Source organism: Mobula birostris, chromosome 20, assembly GCF_030028105.1.
Source record: "Mobula birostris isolate sMobBir1 chromosome 20, sMobBir1.hap1, whole genome shotgun sequence".
Classification (NCBI taxonomy): Eukaryota; Metazoa; Chordata; class Chondrichthyes; order Myliobatiformes; family Myliobatidae; genus Mobula; species Mobula birostris.
This window is the reverse complement of record NC_092389.1, coordinates 65,368,444-65,390,471: the sequence shown is the minus strand read 5'-3', so window position 1 is coordinate 65,390,471 and position 22,028 is coordinate 65,368,444. Positions and strand designations below refer to the sequence as shown.

Genomic DNA, 22,028 nt, shown 5'->3' with positions numbered 1-22,028 from the left:
GGGGGGAGCGGGGTAAGGTAAAGATAGGAAGGTAGGAAGCGGTTTAGACAAGATAACCATGCAAATCGGTCGGGTTATAAAAAATGTCAGCTGGTGTGAGTGTGTTTTGTGAGCCCTGCTACCTGCCACGGTCGGTGTCCTTCTCAGGTCAGCTGTCAGCTATTGCGCCAGTGTGGATGGTGGAGGCTTTACAGGGATGGTAAATGGTGTAGGGGTCAGGCGGGGTTACAAAATGACGATGGGTGTAGGGTAAGAAGGGTTTTCACAGATGGTGAGCACCACGAGGATCGGGGGTGTGCACAGAAATGGGGAGTGACGTAAGGGTTTTCACAGAGGGTGAGGTGTGAAGAATCGGAGGTGTGAACAGAAATGGGGAGTGATGTAAGGGTTTTCACAGAGGGTGAGGTGTGAACAGAAATGGGGAGTGACGTAAGGGTTTTCACAGAGGGTGAGGTGTGAAGGATCGGGGGTGTGAACAGAAATGGGGAGTGATGTAAGGGTTTTCACAGATGGTGAGCACCACAAGGATCGGAGGTGTGAACAGAAATGGGGAGTGACGTAAGGGTTTTCACAGAGGGTGAGGTGTGAAGGATCGGAGGTGTTAACAGAAATGGGGAGTGATGTAAGGGTTTTCACAGAGGGTGAGGTGTGAAGGATCGGGGGTGTGAACAGAAATGGGGAGTGGTGTAAGGGTTTTCACAGAGGGTGAGGTGTGAAGGATCGGAGGTGTGAACAGAAATGGGGAGTGACGTAAGGGTTTTCACAGAGGGTGAGGTGTGAAGGATCGGGGGTGTGCACAGAAATGGGGAGTGACGTAAGGGTTTTCACAGAGGGTGAGGTGTGAAGGATCGGAGGTGTGAACAGAAATGGGGAGTGACGTAAGTGTTTTCACAGAGGGTGAGGTGTGAAGGATCGGGGGTGTTAACAGAAATGGGGAGTGATGTAAGGGTTTTCACAGAGGGTGAGGTGTGAACAGAAATGGGGAGTGACGTAAGGGTTTTCACAGAGGGTGAGGTGTGAAGGATCGGGGGTGTGAACAGAAATGGGGAGTGATGTAAGGGTTTTCACAGATGGTGAGGTGTGAAGGATCGGGGGTGTGAACAGAAATGGGGAGTGATGTAAGGGTTTTCACAGAGGGTGAGGTGCGAAGGATCGGGGGTGTGAACAGAAATGGGGAGTGATGTAAGGGTTTTCACAGAGGGTGAGGTGTGAAGGATCGGGGGTGTTAACAGAAATGGGGAGTGACGTAAGGGTTTTCACAGAGGGCCGCAAGGTTCGGAGGTGTGAACAGAAATGGGGAGTGATGCAAGGGTTTTCACAGAGGGCGAGGTGTAAAGGAATGCTTCTCCACCACTGGGGAAACGTACTTCACTTGTCGGACCAAAATGGCATTTCTTTCTGTAACAAAATGGAACCTGTATTGCATCAGAGTGCTTTGCTAATAATCTTGGTGCAACATGATGCTGATGGTACCTGAGCACTTGATTGCAGAACCTCAGCTGTGTGACTGGAAGAATGCCAAACATTGTTTCAGCAGACAACAGAATGCACCCTGTCCTTCAACTTGTGTCCAAAGGGGTGATGGTATTGTTTCTTTTTGATAAAGCTATTACCAGCATTTGGGCAGTGCTAGTCTTCCCTTGCTGCAAGGAAACATAAAGGCACTTATGACTGATCCACTCTGAGTTAATTGTTATTGGTTACCAGACGCGGTGAAAAGGTGCTTAACGTCATCTGCTACCTGGACACTCACTCTTACCTGCACCCGCACCTTACTCCCCACCGCTTCGCCATCTCAACACTATACAACAATTCAGTAGAAACTGAAATACCCATTCCGTCCATTGAGTCTTCTCCACCATGCGATCACGGCTATTGGATGTTCCCTCTGAACCCCACGCTGCTGCCTTCTAGCGGTCACCTTTGACACCCTTATTAATCAACAATCCACCATTTACTTACGTGAAGTCCATTACGCCACTGGTGTTTGGGGCAGCAATGAGGAGATTGCAGAAGAGGTTCACCAGGATGTTGTGTGGATTGGAATCATGAGCTACTGTGTGAGGAGAGTTTGGACAAACTTGGGCTGTTTTCTCTGGAGAGGAGGAGGCTTAGGGTGACCTGATAGAACTTGATAAGATTACGAAAGATCTCGACAGAGTAGATAGCTGACATTATTAACCTTCTGTGCCACAATGTCTAATACCAGAGATCATGCATTTAGAGAGGAGGGACCCGTGGAATTCATTACCATGGACGGCTCAGAGGCCAAGTCATCCTGTTTAGTTAAAGCATATATTGACCGGTGCTTGATTAGTAAAGGCATCAAAGGTTATGGGGAGAAGGCAGGAGAATGATGTTGTGAAGGAAAATAAAAGACACTGGGATAGCGACGGAAAGAGGAAACTTTAGAGGGAGGCGCGTCAAGCACAGACAGACGGGACAGACTCAGATAGAGGTTCTTGTCTGGCACGGAGGAATGGGGCTGAACACCGGTTCATTTTCCACTCCTGGACCTTCACTGAGACCATTTTTCATCAGTACATGTTTCTCAAACAATACATTTCAATGTACAAGTTCAACATAAATTTATTATCAAACTGTGTTAACCAGCTGCTTTCGAACACTTCACAAAATGTTTGCAAGGTAACTCAATGCCCACCCCCAGCCTGGGGTCAGGAATGGGACCAATTCCAGAGGGAGAGGGCTGGGTGAGTCTGGGACTTTGTGAAGGAGCCCTAACTCCAAACTCCTCATTTCCCTTCCTCTTCTCACTCCCCTCCCTCACACTCCACTGCATGTGTTTGTGAGATAGAGAGAGACCTGCCTGCCCACTCACCCTCCAACAACGATGCCCCCTCTCCCCAACGCACTCACACTCCTGTGCACACTGCAATCCCTGTGGGCTGAATTGATCCAAAAATGTTATGTCCTCCCTCTTGCTCCAACTCCTTAGCCACGTGTTAAACTGTTTCTCCTTCCTACTCCTGGCACATGGCATGGATGGCAGTCCTGAGATCACAGCCCTGGATGAGTTGTCTCTTTACTTAGCACCTCACTAACTGAACTTCCTTTGCAGAACCTTGTTAGTCTACCCCCCTTCCCATCTGAGCCTTAGAACCATACCAAGTGCCAGAGACCCTACAGCTGTGACTTCCCTTTGTGAGGTCATCCCCCCATCCCAACAGTATCTAAGGTGATATATGTGTTGTTCAGGGGGATGGCCACAGGGGTGCACTGCACTCACTGTTTTACCCCTTTCTCCTCCCTGACTGTCACCCAGTTTCTTGTGCTGTCACCTTGGGTGCAACTGCCTCTCTATATGTCCTACCTATCACCCCTTCAGCCTCCCGAATGGTCTGGGGTTCATCCAGTTCCAGCTCCAACTCCTCAATGTGGATCATTCGGAGCTGAAGCCGGATGCCCTTCTCACAGGTGTAGTTACCAGGGACACAGGAGGGTCCCCTGCCTTCCCACATCCTGCCAGAGGAGCTTTCCACTATCCTGCCTGGCATCTCGACTGTTCTCACTGAGCAAATGTAAAGAAGGGGGCAAAAAAAAGTTCCACCTCCAGCATAATTTTGCCTTCTCTGATTGAAGGCTCTTCTCACTGAAACCTCAAAGTCTCCGCTCCAACTTTGTCCACTCTAACATGGGCCACTCCTCTTGCTCCTGCCTAACATTAAGTTATTTTTGATAATAAATCCTGTACACTGATTGGCCACTGCTCAAAGCTTTAATAAATACCGTCCTGAGCCACTGCCATTAATACTCAATTGTCAAACCTGAGTGAATCACATCCTCTCAAGCTTCTGATCTCTCCGATTAACGATGGGTCAAAGCCCGGCAGGGTGACACAAGGATGAATGACTGATTGAAACCCATCCCACATTCAGAGCAGGTGACCACCCTCACCACAGTGTGAACCCGCCACTGTCTCTGCAGTGTGGATGAGTGTGTGAATGCCTTCCCACAGTCTGAGCAGGTCAACGTCCTCTCACTGCTGAAACAGTCTGGTGTGTCGTTAGGTGAGATGTCTGAGTGAATCTCTTCCGACAATCTGAGGAAGGTGAACAGTTTCTACCCACTGTGAACTCGCTGATGTTTTTTCAATTGAGATGACTGAGTGAATGCCTTCCCACAGTCAGAGCAGGTGAACGGCCTCTCCCCAGTGTGAATGAACTGGTGTGTCAGTAATTGAGTGGAACTAGTGAATGCCTTCCCACATTCAGAGCAGGTGAATGGCCTCTCCCCAGTGTGAACTCGTTGATGTTCATTCAGTTGAGATGACCGACTGAATTCCTTCCCACAGTCTGAGCAGTTGAAAGGTTTCTCCCCAGTGTGAATTCGCTGATGTTCCTTCAATTGCGAAGACCGAGTGAATCCTTTCCCACATTCAGAGCAGGTGAACGGTTTCTCCCCAGTGTGAACTCGCTGATGCACTTTGAAGTCAGATGACCGAATGAATTCCTTCCCACAGACTGAGCGGGTGAATGGTTTCTCCCCAGTGTGAACTAATTGGTGTGTCAGTAGGTGAGAAGATCGAGTGAATCTCTTCCCACATTCGGCGCAGGTGAATAGCTTCTCCCCGGTATGAAGTCGTTGATGCACTTTCAGGTCCGATGACCGTGCAAATTCTTTTCCACAATCTGAACAGGTGAATGGTTTCTCTCCAGTGTGAACTCGTTGATGTACTTTTAAGTCAGATGACCGTTTGAATTCTTTCCCACAATCTGAGCAGGTGTATGGCTTCTGCCCAGTGTGAATTCGCTGGTGAATTTTCAAGTCAGATGACCGTGTGAATCCCTTCCCACAAACTGAGCAGATGAATGGTTTCTCCCCAGTGTGAACAAACTGATGTTTCTTTAGTTGAACTGACCGAGTGAATCCCTTCCCACAGTCTGAGCAGGTGAATGGCTTCTCCCCAGTGTGAATTCGATAGTGCTTCACAAGTGTGGATGACTGAGTGAATCTCTTCCCACATTCAGAGCAGCAGAATGGTTTCTCTCCGGTGTGAACTCGCTGATGTACCTTCGGTTGAAATGACCGAGCAAATCCTTTCCTACATTCAGAGCAGATGAACGGCCTATCCCCAGTGTGAACAAACTGATGTTCCTTCAGCTGAGATAACCGAGTGAATCTCTTCCCACATTCAGAGCATGTGAAAGGCCTCTGCCCAGTGTGAACTAACTGGTGTCTCAGTAGGTGAGATGGTCGAGTGAACCCCCTCCCACAGTCTGAGCAAGTGAATGGCCACTCTTCAGTGTGAACTAACTGATGTTCCTTTAGTTGAGCTGAATGAGTGAATCCCTTCCCACAGTCTGAGCAGGTGAACGGCCTCTCACCAGTGTGAACTCTGAAGTGCTTCACAAGGGTGGATGACTGAGTGAATCCCTTCCCACATTCAGAACAGCTGAACGGCCACTCCCCCGTGTGAACTAACTGGTGAGTCAGTAGGTGATTTGACCGAGTGAATCCCTTTCCACATTCAGAACACGTGAATGGTCTGTCCCAGGTGTGAACTAACTGGTGTGTCAGTAGGTGAGATGACTGAGTGAATCCTTTCCCACAGTCTGAGCAGGTGAATGGCCTCTCCCCAGTGTGAACTCGCTGGTGCCTCTGAAGTGTGGATGAGTGAGTGAATCCCTTCCCGCAGTCTGTGCAGGTGAACGGCATCTTCTCAGTGTGAACCCGCTGGTGTTCGTTCAGTGGAGATGACTGAGTGAATCCTTTCCCACATTCAGAGCTGGTAAATGACTTTTCCATGCTGTAAACTTGCTGGTGTCACTGTGGTGTGTTTAAGTGTGTAAATGCCTTCCCACACTCGCAGCAGGTCAATATCTTCTGAGCGCTGAATTTTTGGATATATCTTTCACATCAATGACAGAATGAATTACTTCCCACAGTCAGAACAGGTGGAGCATCTCACTATGGTGTGAAATTGCTCATCTATCTTCAGGCTGGATGACTGAGCAGTTCCCCTCCTACACACAGAACAGGTGAAAGTCAGATATTTGAATCGCTTGTAGAATCAATGCAGTTGAACTGATCTCCAGTGAACAAATGCTGGTGTGTTCTCAGCTCCCGGTTCCAGTGAATAACACTGAGTTACAACAGAAAACTTCATTTCAGACACAAAATACATTTCCAGTTTGGATGAGATACTTCTTCATCTCCAAGGATCGACAACAGATGTGTTGTTGTTGCAAAGACAATATTTGCTCACTCCTTAAATATCCATTCAGAGACAGCAAAACTGACGTGCTGCTGTGTTTGAGATCCCCGTGCACAAGTGTTCTGGCATTTTAAACCTGTAAAAATATTTGCAAAAGATATCAGTGGATGAAGGACAATATTTCAAGTGAGATTTTAGTCTGTCATGAGCTCCAGCATCACAATGTTAGAAAGTTCACCTCAAGTTGGAGCCAAAGGGTTAGTAATGTACTGTAGATTTCTATGTTTATCTATGAACTCCTCATCTTCTAACTGGGCTAGGATCAGGCATCCTAACTGACCAGAAAATTCTCTGATTGTATTCCTGTCTGGATGAGAATGGGCTATTTCTGCCCTCAATTAACCTGTGACTTGGCTCAATTTGTCTCTGTCCTTTGGTATTATTTCAAGTTCTGGTCATGTTCCACAACATTACAAAGAGCCTTTGTTACTACGTGTCTGATCCTGGAGATTTTCTAATTCCTCGGATCCCCTCTCCCGAGCTGATTGACAGAGATGAACCCATCGATGGCAATGCCAATTAATATGAAGGGGAGGGCAGCAGTTTTTCGAGTGTGGCACTTTTGTGATGTGAAAGTCAGAAGTCACTTGTCATCGAAGACAAACATGTTTCGTGTCCTTATTTACCCGGAGAAAACAAAAGCTGACGGAATGTGTCCCCCACCCCCCCCCCCACAATTCAGCACTAAATGACATTTTCACTGACCGGAAGGTAGACTATTCATCCGAGATTAACTTGAACTATATTTTTGTTCCGAGTTCTTAATCCTCGGATTGAAATAGCTGGAGCTTGGCAGTAGTTGGGAGATACATCCACCCACAGCATTTCCTCCGCCTGTACCGCGACAAGGCTGGCAATTTCACCCATGGCTGCCTCTTTACCCAGAATGCCGGAGGAACCAGAAACCTGTCTACTCGCTGTGCAATGATCCAGCGATGCGCATGCGCCGCAGGGCTGGCTGCGGCTACAGCGCTCATCAGACGAAAGGTCCCTGGGGCTCGAGTACAGATTGTGGGGCTGAGAAAGAGGGAAAGCATCGGGGCTGCTGCGGAGTGTAGAACCAGTATGGCCGGAGCTCAAAGTAATTGTACTTCAGTCGTGGTTCGAACACCGGTGATTAATTTCCCACCCGGATCATCCTCCTACCTGCGGCCGATCCTCCTGAGCCTCTCGTCTACTGAGCGCATGCGCGATATCCGGGATTAGCTCAGACCTCTACGCATGCGCATTTGATCCCGAGTGGAAACTTCGTGACGGAAGCGTCATTTAAAAACTCACCTGGAAGTGCGCAGACTTTGCGAAAAATAAAACGTAGAACTATAATAATAGAAACATAGAAACCCTACAGCATAATACAGGCCCTTCGCCCACAAAGTTGTGCCGAAAATGTCCCTACATTAGAAATTACGAGGCTTACCTAGAGCCCTCTATTTTTCTAAACTCCATGTTCCTATCCAAAAGTCTCTTAAAAGACCCTGTCGTATCCACCTCTACCACCGTTGCCGGCAGCCCATTCCACGCACTCACCACTCTCTGCGTAAAAAATTACCCCTGACATCTCCTCTGTACCTACTCCCCAGCACCTTAAACCTGAGTCCTGATTAGATAGATATACTTTATTAATCCCGAGGGAAATTTGGTTTCGTTGCAGCTGCACCAACCAAGAATAGAGCGTAAATATAGCAATACAAAAACCATAAACAATCAAACAACAAAATGCAAACTATGCCAGATGGAAAATAAGTCCAGGACCAGTCTATTGGCTCAGGGTGTCTGACCCTCCACGGGAGGAGCTGCACGCTCGATGGCCAAAAGCAGGAACGATCTCCCGCGCCGCCCAGTGTTGTATCACGGTGGAATGTGGCAAAAGTCCAACAGTAAAAAGTTCAATATCCAGTCTGCAAACACGTTCCTCGATCGTAATATGCCCCGGATTGCACCACCTGTTGTTAACCAGATCAGTAAGCTCCCTACTCCTTAATGCTTACCGCTGTCAGAGCACTTCCGGTCAGCCGGAGCAGTATTACCCACGAACTCCTCTTTTCCAAAAGTCTCTGTTGTCTCGACCCGGTCCTCTTTCCTCGACTTTGTGATCCCCCTCTGCATCCTCTGCGTGTTTTCCTCCGGATTTCCGCCGCTCTGCTCGGTAAACCCGCCGGCATTAGCTGGTCCCTGGAATACACAATGCGACCTTGCTTCTGTCCCGCGTGTCGGGGTGTGACCATCTCCAGCGCTTAAAAAAAACAAATAAAACTCTCTCTACCAGCATGTTAGAGAGGGTGCAGCTTCGACGTGTTACCGTGAGAAAAAGAATACAAAAAATAACATAAATTAAAAAGCAAGAAGAAGAAAGTAAGAATAGATCGGAACGGCTGTACCACGCTGCATGCACGACCGGCGCATGCGCACTCTTGTGGCAACCATTTCAGCCCTGGGAAAAGCCTCTGACTATCCACATGATCAATGCCTCCAATCATCTTATATACCTCTATCAGGTCACCTCTCATCTTCCGTCGCTCCAAGGTGAAAAGGCCGAATTCACTCAACCTATTCTCATTAGGTATGCTCTCCAATCCAGGCAAATCTTTGTAAATCTCCTCTGCACCCTTTCTATGGCTTCTGCATCCTTCCTGTTGGGAGGCGACCAGAACTGAGCACAGTACTCCAAATGGGGTCTGACCAGGGTCCTATATAGCTGCAACATTACCTCTCGGATCCTAAATTCAATCCCACAATTGATGAAGGCCAATACACTGTACGCCTTCTTAACCAGAGAGTCAACCTGCACAGCTGCTTTGGGCGTCCTATGGACTCGGATCCCAAGATCCCTCTCATCCTCCACACTGCCAAGAGTCTTACCATTAATACTATATTCTGCCATCATATTTGACCTATCAAAATCAACCACTTCACACGTATCTGGGTTGAACTCCATCTGCCATTTCTCAGCCCAGTTTTGCATCCTATCAATGTCCCGCTGTAACCTCTGACAGCCCTCCACACTATCCACAACACCTCCAACCTTTGTGTCATCAACAGACTTTCTAACCCATCCCTCCACATCCTCATTAGGTCATTTATAAAAATCACGAAGAGTAAGGGTCTCAGAACAGATCCCTGAGGCACACCACTCGTGACCAAGCTCCATGCAGATTATGACCCGTCTACAGCCACTTTTTGCCTTCTGTGGGCAAGCCAGTTCTGGATCCACAAAGCAATGTCCCCTTGGATCCATTATCTCCTTACTTTCTCAATAAGCCTTGCATGGGGTACCTTATCAAATGCCTTGCTGAAATCCATATACACGACATCTACTGCTCTTCCTTCATCAATGCGATCAGTCACATCCTCAAAAAATTCAATCAGGCTCGTAAGGCACGACCTGCCCTTGACAAAACCATGCTGACTATTCCTAATAATATTATACCTCTCCAAATGTTCATAAATCCTGCCTCTTAGGATCTTCTCCATCAACTTACCAACCACTAAGGTAAGACTCACTGGTCTGTAATTTCCTGGGCTATCTCTACTCCCTTTCTTGAATAAAGGAACAACATCTGCAACCCTCCAATCCTCCTGAACCTCTCCCGTCCCCATTGATGATGCAAAGATCATCGCCAGAGGCTCAGCAATCTCCTCCCTCGCCTCCCACAGTAGCCTGGGGTACATCTCATCCGGTCCCGGCGACTTATCCAACTTGATGCTTTCCAAAAGCTCCAGCACATCCTCTTTCTTAATATCTACATGCTCAAGCTTTTCAGTCTGCTGAAAGTCATCAATACAGTCACCAAGATCCTTTTCCATAGTGAATACTGAAGTAAAATATTCATTAAGTACCTCTGCTATTTCCTCTGGTTCTATACACACTTTCCCACTGTCACACATGATAGGTCCTAATCTTTAACATCTTATCCTCTTGCTCTTCACATACTTGGGGTACCTTGGGGTTTTCCATAATCCTGCCCGCCAAGGCCTTCTCATGGTCCCTTCTGGCTCTCCTAATTTCCTTCTTAAACTCCTTCCTATTAGCCTTATAATCTTCTCGATCTCTAACATTACCTAGCTCTCTGAACCTTTTGTAAGCTTTTTTCTTTCTTCTTGACTAGATTTATTACAGCCTCTGTACACCACGGTTCCTGTACCCTATCATAACTTCTTGTCTCATTGGAACGTTCCCATGCAGAATCCCACACAAATATCCCCTGAACATTTGCCACATTTCTTCCATACTTTTCCCTAAGAACATCAGTTTCCAATTTCCTGCCTAATAGCCTCATAATTCTCCTTACTCCAATTAAACGCTTTCTAACTTCTCTGTTCCTATCTCTCTCCAATGCTATTCTAAAGGAGATAGAATTATCATCAGTGTTAACTAGGGGGCCGTGCACAATCCTGATCTGATGGAGACAGACGTGAAGGAGCACGGAGGAACACCCGGAGAAACTTCTGAAATGCCCGCTTCACAGCCGCTGCTACTGTGTGATCGAGAATCTCCGGAGGGAAAGGCCCCACATCCTCGGCTTTGCCTATTGCCTGTTGCTGGGGCCGGGGTCAAAGCGCTCGGCAGAGATGGTGCTCGGTGTCGGAGAGCTGGTCGGAGGCTCGGAATTTTCGTACGGACTCGGAGTCAGACTGTGGTCAGATGCTTCCAGGATGCTGCATCGGCAAGTTTGCGGCACTGGAGGTTCACCGTCCGCGTGAGATGATGGGACTTTGAGATTTTTTACCGTGCCCATGGTCTGTTCTTATCAAATTACGATATTGTTTTGCACTGTTGTAACTATATGTTACAATTATATGTTTTTTGTCAGTTTTTCAGTCGGTTTGTCATGTGTTTCTGTGATATCATTCTGGAAAAACATTGTATCACTTCTTAATGCATGCATTACTAAATGACAATGAAAGAGGACTGCATGTCCCCATAATCGAAATCTAAAATCACTATCTGCAAAATGCTCTCCCACTGAGATCTGACAGCTGACCAGGTTCTTTTGCCAATACCAAATCAAGTACAGCCTCTCCTCTTGTAGGCTTATCTACAAATTGAGTTAAGAAACCTTCCTGCTCAGACCTAACACCCCATCTAAACCCCTTGCTCTAGGGAGATGCCAATCGATATTTGGGAAATTAAAATCTCCCATCATGACAACTCTGTTATTATTACACCTTGCTAGGATCTGTTTCCCTATCTGCCCCTCGATATCCCTGTTACTATTGGGCGGCTTATAAAAAATACCCAGTGAAGTTATTGACCCTTTCGTGTTGCTAACCTCCCCCCACAGACACTGTACCAATAATGTACCAGTTCAGACCTTCACTGAGACCATTTCTCATAAGTACATGTTTTACACACAAAACATTGAAAAGTTCAACGTAAATTTATTATCAAAATGTGTTAACCAGATGCTATCAAACAATTCATTTTCTTGTTGGTAAGGCAAATCAATGCCCACCCCCAGCCTGGGGTAGGGCATGGGACCAATTCCAGAGGGGGACGGTTGGGTGAGTCTGAGACTTTGTGAATGAGCCCTAACACCATCTTCCTCATTCCCCTTATCCCTCCTCAGTCCCCTCCCTCACACTCCACTGCATATGTTTGTGTGTGTGTGTGTGAGAGAGAGAGAGAGAGAGAGAGAGAGAGAGAGAGAGAGAGAGAGAGAGAGAGAGAGAGAGAGAGAGACCTGTCTGCCCACTTCACCCTCCAGCAACGATGTCCCCTCTTCCGCCAACGCACTCAAACTCCTGTACATACAGTAATCCTTGCGGGCTCAAATGATCCAATAACATTATGCCCTCCCTCCTGCACCAAATCCTTAGACACATGTTAAATTGTAAAATCTTCCTATTCTTGGCATGTGGCACAGATGACAGACCTTTGGTCACAGCCCTGGACGAGCTGCCCTTTAACTTAGCACCTCACTCCCTGAACTCCCTTTGCAGAACCTTGTTACTCTACCAGCCCATATCATTGGTACCCACATAGATCACGACCTTCACTGTTCACCCTCCTGAGCAAAGCTGAGTGCTCGGCCGGAGATAACCCAGACCTGGAGCACACAGGAAGCTACATACCATCCTGGAATCTCATTCTTACCCACGGAACATTCAGTAAGTTCCCTTAGCTAATGATTCACCAATGACCACAGCTCACCTCTTCTCCACCCTTCCCTTCTCAGTTTCAGGGCCAGACTAAGTGTCAGAGACCCTCCTGCTGTGACCTTCCTTTGCCAGGTCATCCCACTGTCTCTAACTGTGACCAAAGTGATATATGTGTTGTTCAGCGGGATGGACACAGGGGTACACTGCACTTGCTGTTCCCCCACCCCCCTTTCTGCTTTGCGACTGTCACTCAGTTTCCTGTGGCGTACAGCCAGGTTACAACTACCTCTCTATATGTCCGACCTATCATCCCTCCAGCCTCCCGAGTGATCTGGAGTTCATCCAGTTCCAGCTCCCACTCCTTAATGTGGATTGTTCGGAGCTGAAGCTGGATGCCCTTCTCACAGGTGTAGTTATCAGGGACACAGGAGGGTCTCCTGCCTTCCCACATCCCGCAAGAGGAGCTTTCCACTATCCTGCCTGGCACCTTGACTGTTCTCACTGAGCAAATGTGAGGAAGGGGGCAAAAAAACTTCCACCTCCAGTATAATGTTGCCTTCTCTGTGCGAAGGCTGTCCTGACTGAACCCTCAAAGAGGTAAAGCCTCAAAGTCTCCACTCCAACTCTGCCCAGTCCAGCATCGGCCACTCCATTTGCTGCTGCCTAACGTTGGCATCTTCTTGTTAATCAATCCTGACTGTTGACTGGCCCCTGGTGAAAGCTCAAAAATAACCTGCCCTGAAACCACTGCCTTTAATGCTCAATTGTCGAACTTGAGTGAATTGTGTCCTCTCAAACTTCGATTAACAATGGGTCAAAGCCCGGCAGGGTGACACAAGGATGAGTGACTGATTGAAACCCATCCCACATTCAGATCAGGTGACCACCCTCACCACAGTGTGAACCCGCCACTGTCTCTGCAGTGTGGATGAGTGTGTGAATGCCTTCCCACAGTCTGAGCAGGTCAACGTCCTCTCACTGCTGAAAACAGTCTGGTGTGTAGTCAGGCGAGTTGAAAGTGTGAATTAATTCCCAGTTGGAACAGGTGAACGGCTTCTACCCAGTGTGAACTCGCTGATGTTCATTCAGTTGAGATGACTGAGTGAATTCCTTCCCGCAGTCTGAGCAGTTGTACAGTTTCTCCCCTGTGTATACGTGCAGAGTTCATTCAATACCGGATGACGGGCGAGACCTCTGTCAGAAAGGGGAATCCTTGGTCGCTCCAATAGTGTTGTAAGTAATCCTGGAGTAACAAACATCAGCCTCATCGGTCCAAAATGCATTTTCATGTCCCAGCATCTTCTCAGTTAAGTTTAATTTCCATTCCTCAGACCTTCCGGCAAGTTCAGGGGTTCCTGTCCTCCAAAACGCAGCAAGACAGGTTTGGAGAGGGTGCACCACACAGAGCTGTATTTGAGTGCTCGCAGCATAAGAAATAAAGTGGATGGTCTTGAAATTCAGCTAGATTAGCAATATGACGTTGTGGCCAAACCTGAAACTTGGCTAAAGGATGGCTGCCACTGGGTAAAATAGAGTTGAGAATAGATATACGACCAATAGAAAATGACACGGGAGATATTGTGATGGGAGATAGGGATGGCAGAGGAACTGAATGCGTATTTTGCATGATTCTTCACGGTGGAAGACATCTGCAGTACTGAATATCGGACATTCAAGAGTGTCAGGAGAGTGAAGCACATGCAGTGAAAGTTACAGCTGAGAAGGTGCTCAGGAAGGTTAAAGGTCTGAGGGTGGATAAATCTCCTGGATCTGAGGGTGGATAAATCTCCTGGACCTGATGGAATGCACCTTCAGGTTCTGAAGGAAATAGCTGGAGAGATTTTGTAGGCATTACTAAAGATCTTTCAAGAATCGATAGATTCTGGCATAGTATCTGATGACTGGAAAATTACAAATGTTACTCCGCTATTTAAGAAGGGTGGGGGCAGCAGAAAAGAAACTACAGACCTGAAAGCCTGACTTCAGTGGTTGGGAAGTTGCTGGAATCGATTGTTATGGATGAGATTACGGAGTACCGGGAGGCACATGACAAGATAGGCCAAAGCCTGCGTGGTTTCCTGAAAGGAAAATCCTGCCTTACTAACCTACTGCAATTCTTTGAGGAAATTACAAGTTGGGTAGACAAAGGGGATGTAGTAGATGTGGTATACTTGGATTTTCAGGGGCCTTTGAAAGGTGCTGCACATGTGGCTGCTTAGCAAGATAAATCCCATGGAGTTAGAGGGAATTTACTACCATGGTTGGAGCATTGGCTGATCAACAGAAAACAGAGTGGGAATAAAGGGATCCTATTCTGGCTGGCTGCCGGTTACCACTGGAGTTCCACTGTGGTCGATGTTGAGACCACTGCTTTTTACGATGTATGTCAATGACTCGGACTGTTGGATTAATGGATTTGTGGAAAAATTTGCCGATGATACAAAGGTAGGTGGACGAGCAGGTAGTGCTGAGGAAACAGAGTGCTGGCAGAGAGATTTAGATAGTTTCAGGGAATGGACCAAATACAATGTTGGAAAGTGTATGGTCATGCATATTGGTGAAAGAAATAAACAGGCAGACAATTACTTAGATTGGGAGAGAATTGAAAATGCAGAGCTGGAAAGAAACTTGGAAGTCCTTGTGCAGGATACCCTAAAGGTTAACCTCCAGGCTGAGTCGGTGGTGAAGAAGGTGAATGCAATGGTGGCATTCATTTCTCGAGGTACAGAATATAAGAGCAGGGATGTGATGTTGAGGCTCTATAAGGCACTCGTGAGACCACACTTGGAGTATTGTGAGCAGTTTTGGGTTCCTTATTTTAGAATGGATATACTGACATTGCAGGGGGTTCAGAGAAGATTCATAAGAATGATTCCAGGAATGAAAGAGTTACCATACGAGAAGCATCTGTCTTCTCTTGGGCTGTATTCCCCGGAGTTCAGGAGAACAGTGGTCAGAAGGGGAATCTCATTGAAACATTCTGAATGTTAAAAGCTCTGAACAGATTAGATATGGGAAAGTTATTCTCCATGGGAGGGGAGTCTATGACAAGAGGGCACAACTTCAGGATTGGAGGACATCCATTTAGAACGGAGATGAGGAGAACTTACTTTTCTCAGACGGTGGTATATTTGTGGAATTTGTTGCCACAATCAACTGTGGAGGCCAAGTCATTTGGCGCATATAAGGCAGAGAGAGATAGGTTCTTGATTAGCCAGGGCATCAAAGGGTATGGGGAGAAGGCAGGGGAGTGGGGATGACTGGAAAGAATTGGATCAGCCCATGACTGAATGGTGGAGCAGCCTTGAAAGGCCGAATGGCCTACTTCTGCTCCTATATCTTATAGTCTTAATTGAGTTGTCTAAGTGAATCCTTTCCCACATTCAGAACAGGTGAGTGGCACCCCCCAGTGTGAATTCGCTGATGTATTTTAAACTCAGACGACCGAGTGAATTCCTTCCCACAATCTGAGCAGGTGAGGAGTTTCTCCCTCGTGTGAATTCGGTAGTGGCTCACAAGTTTGGATGACAGAGTGAATCCCTTCCCACATTCAGAGCAGCTGAATGGTCTCTCCCCAGTGTGTTCTCGCTGATGTACCTTCAGTTGAAATGACCGAGCAAAACCCTTCCCACATTCAGAGCATCTGAATGGCCTCTCCTGAGTGTGAACAAACTGATGTTTCTTGAGTTGAGATGACTCAATGAATCCCTTCCCACATTCAGAACACGTGAATGGCCTCTCCCCAGTGTGAACTCGCTGATGTACCTTCAGTCGAGATGACCCAGTGAATCTTTTCCCACATTCAGAGCAGCTGAATGGTTTCTCCCCAGTGTGAACTCGCTGATGTAGCTTCAGTTGACATGACCGAGTGAATCCCTTACCACATTCAGAGCAGCTGAAAGGTTTCTCCCCAGTGTGGAATCGCTGATGCACCTTCAGTTGAGATGACCGAGTGAATCCCTTCCCACAAACTGAGCAAGTGAATGGCCATTCCCCAGTGTGGAGTCGCTGATGTTCCTTCAGTTGAGCTGAATGGGTGAATCCCATCCCACATTCAGAGCAGATGAATGGTTTCTCCCCAGTGTGATCTAACTGGTGTGTCAGTAGTTGAGAATGCCGAATGAATCCTTTCCCACAGTCTGAGCAGGTGAACGGCCTCTCCGCAGTGTGAACAAACTGATGTTCTTTCAGCTGACTTGAATAGGTGAATCCCTTCCCACATTGTGAGCAGATGAATGGTTTCTCCCCAGTGTGAATTCGCTGGTGTTTCAAGAGCTGAGATGAAGAAATGAATCCTTTCCCACATTCAGAGCAGCTGAACGGCCTCTCCCCAGTGTGAACTCGCTGATGTATCTTCAGTTGAGATGACTGAGAAAATACCTTTCTACATTCAGAGCAAGTGAATGGCTTCTCCCCAGTGTGGACTTGCTGATGTTCCTTCAGTTGACATTGCCAAGTGAATCCCTTCCCACATTCAGAGCATGTGAATGGTTTCTCCCCAGTGTGATCTAACTGGTGTGTCAGCAGATGAGAATGCCAAATGAATCCTTTCCCACAATCTGAGCAGGTGAACGGTCTCTCCGCAGTGTGAACAAACTGATGTTCTTTCAGATGAGCTGAATCGGTGAATCCCTTCCCACATTCAGAGCAGATGAATGGTTTCACCCCAGTGTGAATTTGCTGGTGTTTCAAGAGCTGAGATGAATGAATGAATCCTTTCCCACATTCAGAGCAGCTGAATGGCTTCTCCCCAGTGTGAACTCGCTGATGTACCTTCAGTTCAGATGACCGAGCAAATCCCTTCCCACATTCAGAGCAAGTGAACGGCTTTTCCCCAGTGTGAACTCGCTGGTGTCTCTGTCGATTGGACGAGTGAGTGAATCCCTTCCCACAGTCTGAGCAGGTGAATAGCCTCTCCTTAGTGTGAACTCGCCGATGACTCTGTAGTGCAGAAAAGCGAATGAATCCCTTCCCACAGTCTGAGCAGATGAATGGCCTCTCCCCAGTGTGAAGTCGCTGGTGTGTCTGGAGTTGAGAACGCTGATTGAATCCCTTCCCACAGACTGAGCAGGTGAATGGTCTCTCCCCAGTGTGAACTAACTGATGTTGTAGCAGGTCGTTTGACTGAATGAATCCCTTCCCACAGTCTGAGCAGGTGAATGGCCTCTTCCCAGTGTGAACTCGCTGGTGCCTATGTAGTGTGGACGATTGAGTGAATCCCTTCCCACAGTCTGAGCAGGTGAACGGCATCTTTTCTGTGTGAACGAGCTGGTGTTCATTCAGTTGAGATGATTGAGTGAATCCTTCCCCACATTCAGAGCAGGCGAATGGCTTCTCCTCGGTGTGAACTCGCTGGTGTCACTGTGTTGTGGTTGAGTGTGTGAATGCCTTCCCACCGTCCGAGCAGGTCAATGTCCTCTCACTGGTGAATTTTCTGATATACCTTTAGCATCAATAACAGAATGGCTTCCCGCTTGCAGAACAGGTGGAGCATCTCACTATGGTGTGAACTTGCTGACGTATCTTCAGACTGGATGACTGAGTGGTTCCCCTCCCTCACACAGAGCGGGTGAATGGCCTCTCTCCACTGTGAACTCACTGGCGTGTCTGCGGGTAGCCTGTGAGTGAATCTCTTTCCACACTGAGAGAAGGAGAATGATATCTACTGCGAACAATTCTCTGGCAATTCAGAAAGTCAGATGTTTGAATGCCTTGTACGATTGATGCAGTTGAAGAACTGATCTCCAGTGAACATATGCTGGAGTGTTCTCAGCTCCCGGTTCCAGTGAATTTCACAGAGTAAAAACAGAAAACTTCATCTCAGAGACAGAATACATTACCAGGTGGGATGAGATATTTCTTCACCTCCAAGAATCAACACCAGATGTGCTGGTGTTGCAAAGAATAAATTTGGTCGCTCCTTAAATATCCAGACAGCAAAACTGATTTGTTGTTGTGTTTGAGATTTCCGTACACAAGTGTTCTGCCATTTCAAACCTGTGAAAATATTTGCAAAAGACATCAATGGGTGAAGGACAATATTTCAGGAGAGATTTCAGTCTGCGGTGAGAACATAAGAAATAGGAGCAGGAGTTGGCCATCTGGCCCTTTGAGCCTGATCTGCCATTGAATAAGATCATGGCTGATCTGGCCATGGACTCATCTCCACTGACCTGCCTTTTCCCCATAACCCTTAATTCCCCAACTACGCAAAAATCTATCCAATCTTGTCTTAAATATATTTACTGAGGTAGCCTCCACTCCTTCATTAGGCAGAGAAATCTGCAGATTCACCACTCTCTGGGAAAAGCAGTTCCTCCTCATCTCCATCCCAACTTCCCCCAAATCTTGAGGCAATGTCCTCTAGTTCTAGTCTCATCTACCAGTGGGAACAACTTTCCTGCCTCTGTCTTATCTATTCCTTCCATAATTTTACATGTTTCTATATGATATCCTGGCATCACAATTTTACCAACTTCAACACAAGTTGGGGGTACTCAACCCCAGGATACTGTGGGAAGTGAGGGAGGAAATTGCTGCGCCTCTGGCGATGATCTTTGCACATCAATAGGGAGAGGAAAAGTACCAGAGGATTAGAAGACATTCTTCCCTTTTCAAAAAAGGGAGTAGAGACAAGCCAGGAAATTACAGACCAGTGGTTCTTACTTCAGTGGAGGGCAAGTTGTTGGAGAAGCTCCTGAGAGGCAGGATTTATGAGCATTTGTAGAAGCATAATCTGACGTGGGATAGTCAGCATGGCTCTGTCTAGGGCAGATCATGCCTTACAAACCTGACTGAATTCTTTGAGGATGTAACAAAACACACTGATGAAGGTAGAGCATTGGATGTAGTGTACATGGCTTTCAGTAAGACTTTTGATAAGATTCCTCATGCGAGGCTCATTCAGAAAGTAATGAGGCAAGGATCCAAGTAGACCTTGCTTTGTGGATCCAGAATTGGCTTGCCCACAGAAGCCAAAGGTGACTGTAGATGGTTTGTATCCTGCATGGAGGATGGTGACCAGTGGTGTTCTGCAGGAATGTATTCTGAGACTCCTTCTCTTTGTGATGTTTATAAATGATCTTGATGAGGAAGGAGAAGGGTGCTGATGACACAAAAGTTGAGGGTGTTGTGAAGAGTCTGGACAGTTCTCCAGAGGTCACAGCAGGATGCAGATAGGATGCAGAACTGGCAGATGGAGTTCAACCCAGATAAGGGTGCTGTGGTTTATTTTGGTACATCACATTTGAAGACAGAATACAATATTATGTTGGGACTATTGACAATGTGGTGGATCAGTGACATCTTGTGGTCCATGTCAGTTTTACACTCAAAGCTGCAGTGCTGATTGACATTGTTGTGAAGAAGGCCTTCATCAACCATGGAACTGAGTTCAAGATCGGTAAGGTAATGTTACAGCTATATAAGACTTTCTTAAAGCCCACACAGTACAGTTACCTCATTACAGGACGGATGTGGATACTATGGAAAGACTGCAGAGGAGATTTACAAGGATGTTACATGGAATGGAGAACATGTCTTATGAGAATAGGTTGAGTGAACTTTGGAGCGACGGAAGATGAGAGGTGACCTGACAGATGTGTATAAGATGATAAAAGGCATTGATCGTGTGGATAGCCAGAGACATTTTTCCTAAGGCTGAATTGGCAAACACGAGGGGCATAGTTTTAAGGTGTTGGAAGTAGGGTCAAAGGGGATGTCAGAGGTAGGTTTTTCACACAGAGAGTAGTAGGTGCATGGGATGCACTGCCAGCGATGATGGTAGAGGCAGATACCATAGAGTCTTTTGAGAGATATGTACATGGAGCTCAGAAAATCAGAGTGCAACGTGGTTGGGAAATCCAAAGCAGTTTCTAGAATAGGTTACATGGATGACACAACATTGTGGGCCGAAGGGCCTGTAATATATTGTAGATTTCTATTTCTATACGCAATCATCTTCTAACAAGGCACAGATCAGACATTCTGACTGACCATCAAATTCTCTGACTGTATTCCTGTCTGTGTGAGAATGGGCTATTTCTGACTTCAGTCAACCTAAAACTTGGCTCAATATGTCTCGGTCATTTGGTATTATTTCAAGTTCTGGTCATGCTCCACAACACTACAAAGAGCACTTGTTTCCACATGTATGATCTTGGAGATTTACTAATTATTTGGATCGCCTCCCACCAGCTGATTGACAGTGAGGAACCCATCGATGGCAATGCCAATTAATATAAAGTGGAGGGCAGTGGCTATTCTCATTGGACTGCGGCACTTTTGTGATATAAAAGCCACAAGTCACTTGTCATCGAGGCAAAGGTGTTTCATATCGTTATTTACTCGGAGAGAACTAAATCTGACGGAAGGTTTTATTTCCATACAGCTCTAATTGACATTCTCACTGACTGGAAGGTAAACTCTTCAACCGAGATTAACTGGGAACTATATTTTTGTTCCGAGTTACTAATCCTCGGATTTACATAGCTGAAACACGGCAGTGTTTGGGAGATACATTCGCTCCCATTTCCTTCGACTGTACGGGAACAACGCTTGGTAGTATCATCCATGGCTGCCTCTTTACCCAGAAGGCCCCACGATCGAGAAACCTAACTGTCAGCCACCGAACAATAAAGCGATGCGCATGCGCTACAGAAACGGCGGCGGCCCAGCGCTCATCAGCCGAAAGCCTGGCGGCACTGGGTACGGATCGTGGGGCTGAGAAAGAGGGAACGGACCGGGTCTGTGCTGGGGTGCAGGACCAGTGCGCCAGGAGCTCACAGTAATAGCCAGTCAATCACGTTTCAGACGCCGCTGATTAATTCCCCACCGGAGACCCCTCCTACCTGCGGCCGGTCTTTGTGAGCCTCTCGACCACGGAGCGCATGCGCGATATTTGGGCTTACCTCATACCTCTGCGCATGCGCGTGTGAGCAAACGGAAGAAAATCTGCAGATGCCGAAATCCAGAACAACAGACGGAAAATGCTGGAGGAAAGTCAAGGAGGCAGACAGCAACTATGCAGAGAAGTGAACAGTCGGCCTTTCAGACCCAGACCCTTCTTCAGCACTGGAAAGGAAGGGAGGGAGTCAGAATGTGGGGCAGGTGAGGTGATAGGGTAAACCGGGAGAGGGGGAGGAGTGAAGTAAAGAGCTGGGAAGTTGATTGTTGAGAGATAAAGGGCTGGAGAATAATAATAATAATAAATACTCTATTGATTCCGAGTGGGAAATTCATTCATTTCTGCAGCAACATCTAAAAGCACAGCAAGCAGCGGGCTGACTTTACTGAAAATAAAGTACAGAATAATAATATACACAATAACACTGTATCAGTGCGCAATAACAATGTTTGAAACAACAATGCAGGGACTATTGAACTATGATGTGTGTTCACCTGTCGCAGAAGATTTTTGTTACGATCCTTGTGAGGGCGGAGCTGAGTGAGTTTGTTCAAAAGGGGTCGGGGGCTTTGCTGCCTATTCAGTAGGTCATGGAGAGGATGTTCCGGTTGTCCATAATCGATAACAGTTTGATCAGTGACATCCACTCCAACATTCACTCGAAAGAGTCGGGGTTGTGGCCAAGGATGGATCCAACCTTTCTGATGAGTTTATTTAGTCTTTCCCAACGTAAAGCAGCGAAGAAGACTGCACTCACTACAACAGACTGGTAAAAGATCTGCGAAATCC

General features: G+C 46.9%; 2 protein-coding genes across 3 annotated transcripts; both read right to left on the bottom strand.

Annotated features, from left to right (window-relative positions):
- Nucleotides 1-2,555: 2,555 nt before the first annotated feature.
- Nucleotides 2,556-7,398, bottom strand: LOC140185267 (uncharacterized). The gene is made up of 2 exons (XM_072238658.1): nt 7,382-7,398; nt 2,556-6,311 (listed from the first exon to the last, which is right to left on the bottom strand). The coding sequence occupies exon 2, from the start codon at nt 5,764-5,766 to the stop codon at nt 4,081-4,083; it is 1,686 nt and encodes a 561-aa protein (XP_072094759.1). The 5' UTR covers nt 5,767-6,311; nt 7,382-7,398; the 3' UTR covers nt 2,556-4,080.
- Nucleotides 7,399-8,251: 853 nt separating this feature from the next.
- Nucleotides 8,252-21,211, bottom strand: LOC140185259 (uncharacterized). 2 transcript variants are annotated; one of them, XR_011882543.1, is made up of 2 exons: nt 21,184-21,211; nt 8,252-8,468 (listed from the first exon to the last, which is right to left on the bottom strand). XR_011882543.1 is itself a non-coding variant. In XM_072238650.1 (2 exons), the coding sequence occupies exon 2, from the start codon at nt 17,582-17,584 to the stop codon at nt 15,683-15,685; it is 1,902 nt and encodes a 633-aa protein (XP_072094751.1). In that variant the 5' UTR covers nt 17,585-18,331; nt 21,184-21,208; the 3' UTR covers nt 11,614-15,682. The 2 variants fall into 2 exon arrangements, 1 of the variants encoding a protein (XP_072094751.1); XM_072238650.1 differs by lacking the exon at nt 8,252-8,468 and adding an exon at nt 11,614-18,331 and having other exon boundaries at nt 21,184-21,208.
- Nucleotides 21,212-22,028: the final 817 nt, after the last annotated feature.